This window comes from Parus major, chromosome 25LG2 (assembly GCF_001522545.3).
Source record: "Parus major isolate Abel chromosome 25LG2, Parus_major1.1, whole genome shotgun sequence".
Lineage (NCBI taxonomy): Eukaryota > Metazoa > Chordata > Aves > Passeriformes > Paridae > Parus > Parus major.
This window is the reverse complement of record NC_031794.1, coordinates 46,774-54,979: the sequence shown is the minus strand read 5'-3', so window position 1 is coordinate 54,979 and position 8,206 is coordinate 46,774. Positions and strand designations below refer to the sequence as shown.

Genomic DNA, 8,206 nt, shown 5'->3' with positions numbered 1-8,206 from the left:
CGGGATCCGCGGGATTGGGATCCTCAGGATCGGGGTGGGATCATCGGGATTGGGGTGGGATAAATGGGATTGGGATCCTTGGGATCGGGATGGGATCATCGGGATCGGGATCCGCGGGATCAGGATGAGATCCTTGGGATTGGGGTGGGATCAGTGGGATTGGGATGGGATCCTCGGGATTGGGATAGGATCAAAGGGATCCATAGGATCACTGGGGTTGGGATGGGATCAATGGAGTTAGGATAGGATCAATGGGATCGGGATCTGTGGGATCGGGATGGGATCCATGGGATTGGGGTGGAATCAATGGGATCAGGATGAGATCCTCGGGATTGGGGTGAGATCAATGGGATTGGGGTGGGATCAATGGGACTGGGATGGGATCCTTGGGATTGGGATAGAATCAATGGGATCCATGGGATCACTGGGTTTGGGATGGGATTAATGGGATTGGGATGGGGATCCATGGGATTCATGGAATGAGATGGGATCAATGGGATGGGGATGGGATCCATGAGATTGGGATGAGATCCATGGGATCATGGAATGGGATGGGATCAATGGGATCATGGGATCAATGGGATGGGGATGGGATAGGATTTCTGGGATCCATGGGAAGGTTTGGGATGATCCAAGGTGTCCCGAATTTGGATCGGGATGGGACCGTGGGAACATCACCCACCGGGGAGATCCAAGGATTTTTCCATCCCAAACCCTCCCAGACTGGACAGGGAATTCCCCCTCATTCCAAGCAGCAATTCCCGGTTTTTTCCCCCCCCTCAGAACCAGAAGGACCCGGGCGTGGTGGACAGGATGATGAAGAAGCTGGACATGAACAGCGACGGGCAGTTGGATTTCCAGGAATTCCTGAACCTCATCGGGGGCATCGCCGTGGCCTGCCACGACTCCCTGCTCCTCAAACCCCAAAATCCCTAAATCCGGAGCCTCCGGAGCCGTCCCCGGAATGCTGGAATCCATGGAATGGCCCCGTTCCCCTTTTTTAATTTTTTTGGGAAAAGGAAAAAGGATAAATGATTTTTTTTTTTTGGATAAATAAAAGGTTTAATGCCCCGGGATTTGTCGGGAAAATGGCGCCGATCCTGAGGAATTCCGGGATCATCCGCTCCAAATTCCCGGAATTCCCTGCAGGGATGGGGATCCAACCCTCCCTGAGTCCCTTCAAGTAGTTCCCAAACCCTGTTTTCCATGGAAAAATCATCCCAAATTACGCAATTATTCCCAAATTTCCCACCCTGGCCCAGCTCGAGGCCGTTCCCTGGGATCAGATCCCAAATCCCCGCTGGAAAATCCCGGAATTCCCCCTGGATCCCCCCAGATCCCTCCTTTCCCTTCTCCTGCTGCTCCCTGGGCACTTCCAGCCCCTCATTCCCTGCCCTGGACATTCCCAGCGGGACAATCCCTGGAATTGCATCCCTGCATCCTCCCCGTCCCTCTCCCCCCTCCAGGCACCGGAATCCACCCAAAATCCACCCAAAATTTGGGAATCCCGGGGCCTTTTCCGTGTCCCGGGGCCAAACCCAGGAATCCCAAAACACCAGGACGAGCCCTCGGGGTTAATTGTGACGCTAATTACACCCCACTAATTAACACACCCAGCTCCAAACCATTCCCATCCTCCAGAGCATTCCCAGAGCTGGGAACGATAAAATTCCAATTTTTTTTTGGTGCAATCTCCAAAGCAGGAAAATCCAGGTGATTAACAAACTTTATTAACGAGGGGAGCTCGTTAAGCGGCCACCACAACGACGCAAGGAGCAACGGAGCCGCTTCCAGAGGGAGCAGGGTTTCCCTGGATTGGGGATTTACGGAGCCAATCCCGGCTTTTCCAAGTTTTTTGGGGTTTTAAGGGGAGCAGAGGTGGTTGTGTCACAACCAGGATTTGGGAAAAGCTGCCTCTGGAAAAAATCCGGGATAAAAGCGCAGGAAAAACCGGTCTGGGAAGGAGGAGAACAAAAATTCCTGCTAAAAGTGGGGAAAAACCTGGAAGGGAGGATGGGAATGGCCAAAGGGGAGGAGTGAAATGCTGGAATGGGGAGTGGGAATTTCCTTATCCAGGAGAATTCCTAGCGGAACTGGAGGGGGCTGATGCGTAGCCCCAGCACGTCCTTCCCGATCTCCGTCACCTGCAGGGACAAAGAGAGGATTCAGGGCTGAAAATTTGGGATTCAGGGGTGAAAATTCGGGTTTCAGGGGTGGAAACTCAGGATTTAGGGGTGGAAACTCAGGATTTAGGGGTTGGGTTTGTGGCTGTCGCTCCTGGGCCCGTGCTGGGAGCACTGGGAAAGGTCTGGGAGCGTCCTCAGACCACCCTGGTGGGATTTGGGTGTGAATTTGAGGGGTTTGTGTGGAAATTGGAGGGATTTGGGTGGAAATCTGAGAGATTTGAGGGGATATTTGAGATATTTCCATGGATATTGGAGATATTTCCATGGATAAAAAAAATTCCCCCTCAGCCTCCCCCAAACCGAGCAGGCCCGACTCCCACAGGCCTCTCTTGTGGAAAAAAAACACTCCAGAGCCCAAATTCCCTCACAGAGGAGAGATTTTTGGGGATATTGGAGATATTTCTATGGATATTTGAGATATCTCCACAGATATTTGACTTATTTCCATGGACATCTGAGATATTTCCAAGGAAATAAGATCCCCCCTCAGTCTCCCCTCAAACCAAGCAGGCCCGACTCCCACAGGCCTCTCTTGTGGAAAAAAACACTCCAGAGCTCAAATTCCCTCACAGAGGAGAGATTTTTGGGGATATTGGAGATATTTCCATGGATATTTGACTTATTTCCCTGGATATTTGACTTATTTCCATGAATATTTGACTTATTTCCATAGAAATAAGATGCCCCCTCAGCCTCCCCTCAAACCAAGCAGGCCCAACTCCCACAGACCTCACAGAAATTCGCAGATTTGACCCCAAATCCCTTCCAGGAACCCCAAAATGTCCCCGCCAAGGCCATCCCTGAACCCTGGAACACCGGGAAAGGCCCGTGAGGAGAGGCAGGACGAGCCTCACCGTGGTAACGCGGCAGATCTGCCCGCGGAACTCGGGGCTGTAGCAGGCGCCGCTGAGGGGACATTTCTCCAGGGCCTTGCCGCGGTAGATGGGGCGGTAGGAGGCGGCGCAGATGTCGAAGGGGTTGTGTTGGTCGTAGTTGAGCTGGTGGCTGTCGATGGGGTTCTTCTCGCACGCCGCCAGGATCTTCCGCGTCTGGAGAAGCGGAGAACCGAGAGTGGGGAAGTTTGGGGAGGGGGACGCCTCAGAAATGGGTCAGAGCAGGGGTGTGGGGATATCGCAAAATGGGGTCAGAGTGGGGGTTTGGGGATGGGGACGCCTCAGAAATGGGTCACAGAGAGGGTCTGGGGACAGGGACACCACAAAGAGGGGTCCCAGAGGGAGTCTGGGGACAGGGACACCACAAAGAGGGGTCACAGAGAGGGTTTGGGGACAGGGACACCCCAATAAAGCTGTTTCACAACTTGAAGGCCTCATCTGAGGACCTCACCTTGGGCTTTGGGGACATTTGGGGACATTTGAGGACAGGGCCACGGGGGTCTCACCTGCTGGGCCACCTCGGGCTTGGGGCCGAGCTCCAGCAGGCGCCGGGCGAAGGTGGCGGCGCTTTTGAAGTTGCGGAGTTTGAAGAAGAGGTTGAGGGCAGTGCGGAGCACCAGGATCATGTGCACGGGCTGCAGCTGGGAGTGCGTGAAGTAGGCGGCCATCTGCCAGGGAAAAGCGGGATGAAACCCTCGAGAATAACGGGAATTACAGGCAGTGCCTCCCCTCCAGGCTGGAGTTGGCGTTGAAGGCAGAATTCTGTATTTTCGATGAGTTTTTTGTGCAGGATTCCTGCACTTCTCTCCCTCAGAAATTCCACATTTCCGCCCTCAGGATTTCCTTTGTTTTTCCCTTCAGAAATTCTCAGCTTTTCCCCTCAGGAATTCCCACCTTTAACCCTCAGGAATTCCCACATTTCCTGCCTCATGAATCCTGTATTTCTCCCCTCAGGAATTCCCACTTTTCCCCTCAGAAATGCCCACCTTTTCCCCTCAGGAATTCCTACATCTCCCCCCCTCAGAAATCCGGTATTTCTTCCTTCAGACAGCCCACATTTTCACCTTCAGGAATCCCACATTTCCCTCCTCAGGAATTCAATGTTTTCCCCTCAGAAATTCAATGTTTTCCCCTCAGGAATTCCATGTTTTCCCCTTTGGAATTCCCATATTTTCCCCCCTCAGAAATCCCACATTTCCCCCCTCAGGAATTCCATGTTTTCCCCTCAGGAATTCCATGTTTTCCCCTTTGGAATTCCCACATTTTCCCCCCTCAGAAATCCCACATTTCCCCTCAGGATTCCCTCACCTCACAGATCCTCTTCTGCTGCTCCAGCGTTTCCTTGGGCAGCTTCTTCCTCTCGATCTCCATGGACAATCCCACGATGTATTCCCGGCAAATGGCGATCAGCTGCTGCGCCTTTGGGGCAAATCTTGGGTCAAACCCTTCCCTGGGCACGCTTCGGAATTCCCACATTTTCCCCCTCAGAAATCCCACATTTTCCCCTCAGGAATTCCAATGTTTTCCCCTCAGGAATCCCCCATTTTCCCCTCAGGAATTCCCCCATTTCCCCCCCAGGAATTCCCACATTTTCCCCCCAGGATTTCCCCCATTTTCCCCCTCAGGAATTCCCCCATTTTCCCCCTCAGAAATTCCCCCATTTTCTCACACAGAAATCCCATATTTTCCCCTCAGAAATCCCATATATTTCCCTCAAGAATTCCAATGTTTTCCCCTCAGGAATCCCCCATTTTCCCCTCAGGAATTCCCCCATTTCCCCCCCAGGAATTCCCACATTTTCCCCCCAGGATTTCCCCCATTTTCCCCCTCAGGAATTCCCCCATTTTCCCCCTCAGAAATTCCCCCATTTTCTCGCTCAGAAATCCCCCGTTTCCCCCTCAGGAATTCCCCCATTTTCCCCCTCAGAAATTGCCCCATTTTCTCACTCAGAAATCCCATATTTTCCCCTCAGAAATCCCATATATTTCCCTCAAGAATTCCAATGTTTTCCCCTCAGGAATCCCCCATTTCCCCCTCAGAATTCCCACATTTTCCCCCCTCAGGATTCCCTCATTTCCCCCTCAGGAATTCCCCCATTTTCCCCTCAGGATTCCCACATTTTCCCCTCAGCACTCCCCCATTTTCCCCTCAGGAATTCCCCCCTCAGGATTCCCTTGTACCTCAGCGATCTCCTGTTTGTTATCCACCACCAGCAGGGGGACGCTGAGCAGGATCAGCCGGAATTTCTCCACGGCCTCCTCGAACTTGCCGGCGGTGGTGAGCTGATAGCAGAGCTGCAGCCTCTGGATCAGCTCGCCCAGCTTCAGCCCCACGGCCGGCAGCGCTCCCTTCAGCCCGCCCTCCTTCCTGGGATCCGCCAGGAAAACCGGGATTTAGGGGGAGTTCTGCTCCCTGAGGCCTTTCCCATGCTTCCCAAACCTTTTTTCCCCCGTGGAAAAATTGCACCAAATATCCAGGCCTGGCATGGCTTGAGGGTGTTTTCTCTCATTCTGGCTCTGTTCTCTTGGATTAGATCCCAAATTCCCCCTGGAAGAGCCTGGAATTCCCTCTGGATCCCCCTTTTCTCCCCCAGCTCCCTCAGGATCCTCCATTCTGTTCTCCCAACGCTCCAGGACACTTCCTACTTCCCAGCTCCTCGTTCCATCAGGATCCAGCCCTGCACATTCCCTGGATTTTACCCCCAAACCCATCTCCGCTCCCCACAATTCCCACCTCTCTCCACAAAGCGGGAATTCCGCCTCCTCCCCATCCCTGGAGGTGCCCGAGCAATTCCTGAACCTCGCTCTGGAAGGAATCAACCTCACCCACCTCATTCCCAACCCCAGAAATCCAGGATTTCTCTCCAGGAAGAGCATTCCCAGCAGCCTGGGGGATCCCTGGAATCCGGGGAAGGCGCTCACCAGTTGCGGTGTGGGAATCCGTACATGGCGGGGAGGCTGGGAAGCGCCTGGAATGTCGTCCGGCCTCGGGAAAACGTCTGCAGGAAGAGCTGCTTGTAGGGGCCGAAGTTGGTCACTCCCACCTGGTCATGGAGCAGCTGATGGGATAAAAAAATCACGGATTGAGCCGGGAAAACCTGGATCGGGCAGCGCCGAGGCCTCGCTTGGGGTCAGATCCCTGGAAAAACGGGGGTGGAACATTCTGGAACAGACACGGAGCGAGGATTCGGGGTGTAGGTGAAGTGAAAGGGAAAGGAGGAGTTTTTCCAGAAGAAAATTCCATGGGAAACTCACCCTCATGGCTGTCTCAAAGGATCCTGCCAGGATGTGATCCACGGGGAGCTGGGAATTGTTGCACCACACCTGGAAAAGAGGGAAGGGAATCCAGGTGGGATTCCCACACCGGGCTCGTGGATCCCAGGGGAAAAAACAACCCCAAGGACGAAGGGGAAAAGGAGGAAATTCCCGGTTTTCCGAGGAAATCTGGGATTTACCTGGGCTGGGCTGGTGCCTTTGGTGGGGGGCACAAAGAATCCGTCCTCGGCCGCTCCCGCGGGGCCGGCGGCGACGTCCTGAGGGAAAATCCCGGAATTCCAGCTGAAAGCCGAGCTGGACCATCCCAGAGAACATTCCCAGCTTCCCGAATTCCCGAGGAATCAGCACTGGGATGCCCCAGGATTCTCCTACCAGCTCGGGGGGAAGATCCAAATCTTCTTCCACTTCCCATCCTCCTCCTTCCTCCTGCCCTTTTCCCGTTCCCTCCTCTCCGAATCCTTCCCCGGCATCCACGAATCCGTCTGTGGGGAGCAGGGAATGTTCTCTGGGATCCCAGGGGAACGGGGAACGGGGTTTTCCAAGGGAAATTCCGGGATTTTTCCCACCTTCGTCCAGCTGCAGCTCGGCGTCCTCGCCCCAACCCTCGGTGCCCACGGCGTCCATGTCGATGTCGGCGGCCAGGGCTCCTCCTTTTCCTAAAAATAAACAGGGAAAGACCCTCGGGAAAGAATTCCAGGAGAGGAAAAGCCCACCCTGCCCTTGTGCTGTTGCATCCCGTGGAATTTCAGGATTTGGGAGGCTGGGGCAGAGCTCCAGGATGGATCCTCGCTCTGAGCTCCAGGAATTCCTCCATCCAGGGACTGGGATCCAACCCTCCCTGAGCCCCTTCTGACGCTTCCCAACCCTTTTTCCATGGAAAAATCATCCCAAAGATCCAGCCCTGGCACAGCCCGAGGCCGTTCCCTGGGATCAGATCCCAAATCCTGCCTGGAAGAGCCCGGAATTCCCCCGGATCCCCCTTTTCTCCCGGACGAGCCCCCTCGTGATTTCCACTCCCTTTTCCAGCCGCTCATTCCGTGACTTCCCACAGCCCCGGCCATTCCCAGGGCTCATTCCCAATCCCAATCCCGTTATTCCCAGTGCCTCACATCCAGCTCCTTTCTCAATTCCTCCCCCAGAACATTCCCGGGTTTGTCGCCGCCACAGCCACGGGAACCTCCCCGTGCCGATCCCAAATCCCGGGAACGCTGGGAACGCCGGGAATGCCGGGAATGCCGACCTTTCCCGGCGATGGAGCCCTCGAAGAATCCCTTGGAGACGGTCAGGAGGGGCCAGTTGGTGTCCAGGGGCAGCACCGGGGCCGGCGGCTGCAGCAGCCGCGCCTCCGGATCCACGGCCGGGATCTGGGATGAGCCGGGAAAACGTCGGGAAAATCCCGGCCTTTGGGATCCCGGCCCGCTCCTCGCTCCGGAAAGGAGCTGCTTTTCCATCGTCTCCTCCTTCCCCAGCTCCAGGAGTTTCCCAGGAATCCTCTCCTTCCCAAATTCCAGGAGTTTCCCAGGAATCCCCTTCCCCTCCTTCCCAAATTCCAGGAGTTTTCCAGTTGTTCTCCCACTGGATCCCCCCCATCCCCGAATTCCTGAATTCCAGGAGTTTTCCAGGATTTCCCCCTTCCCCGCCATTCCCTCCTCCCCCAATTCCAGGCGTTTTCCCCGCTGGATCCCACCGTTCCCCTCCCAAATTCCCGGAGTTTTCCCGGAGTTTTCCGGGCGTTCCCACCGTCTCCTTCTCGGGATCGAAGGATTCCCGCAGGCTCTCAGCCTCCTCGTCCAGCCCGTGCGTGGCGGCCGTCAGGAACGCCAGGGATTCTGGAACGACGGGAACAACCACA

General features: G+C 55.0%; 2 protein-coding genes across 2 annotated transcripts in view; one reads left to right on the top strand and one right to left on the bottom strand.

The window, feature by feature from the left end:
• Nucleotides 1-1,076, top strand: part of LOC109022968 (trichohyalin-like) — a 9,927-nt gene extending 8,851 nt beyond the window's left edge. Inside the window, exon 4 of the mRNA XM_033519773.1 lies at nucleotides 631-1,076. Coding sequence (XP_033375664.1) covers nucleotides 631-936 — 306 coding nt within the window. The 3' untranslated portion in view covers nucleotides 937-1,076. The remainder of the gene's footprint in view (nucleotides 1-630) is intronic.
• A 632-nt stretch (nucleotides 1,077-1,708) lies between these two features.
• Nucleotides 1,709-8,206, bottom strand: part of LOC107214614 (coatomer subunit alpha-like) — a 30,114-nt gene continuing 23,616 nt past the window's right edge. Inside the window, exons 18-29 of the mRNA XM_033519772.1 lie at nucleotides 8,095-8,201; nucleotides 7,595-7,718; nucleotides 6,921-7,010; nucleotides 6,727-6,836; nucleotides 6,534-6,611; nucleotides 6,334-6,402; nucleotides 6,001-6,137; nucleotides 5,260-5,446; nucleotides 4,388-4,498; nucleotides 3,586-3,747; nucleotides 3,041-3,235; nucleotides 1,709-2,144 (exon numbers count right to left, since the gene is read on the bottom strand). Coding sequence (XP_033375663.1) covers nucleotides 2,085-2,144; nucleotides 3,041-3,235; nucleotides 3,586-3,747; nucleotides 4,388-4,498; nucleotides 5,260-5,446; nucleotides 6,001-6,137; nucleotides 6,334-6,402; nucleotides 6,534-6,611; nucleotides 6,727-6,836; nucleotides 6,921-7,010; nucleotides 7,595-7,718; nucleotides 8,095-8,201 — 1,430 coding nt within the window. The 3' untranslated portion in view covers nucleotides 1,709-2,084. The remainder of the gene's footprint in view (nucleotides 2,145-3,040; nucleotides 3,236-3,585; nucleotides 3,748-4,387; nucleotides 4,499-5,259; nucleotides 5,447-6,000; nucleotides 6,138-6,333; nucleotides 6,403-6,533; nucleotides 6,612-6,726; nucleotides 6,837-6,920; nucleotides 7,011-7,594; nucleotides 7,719-8,094; nucleotides 8,202-8,206) is intronic.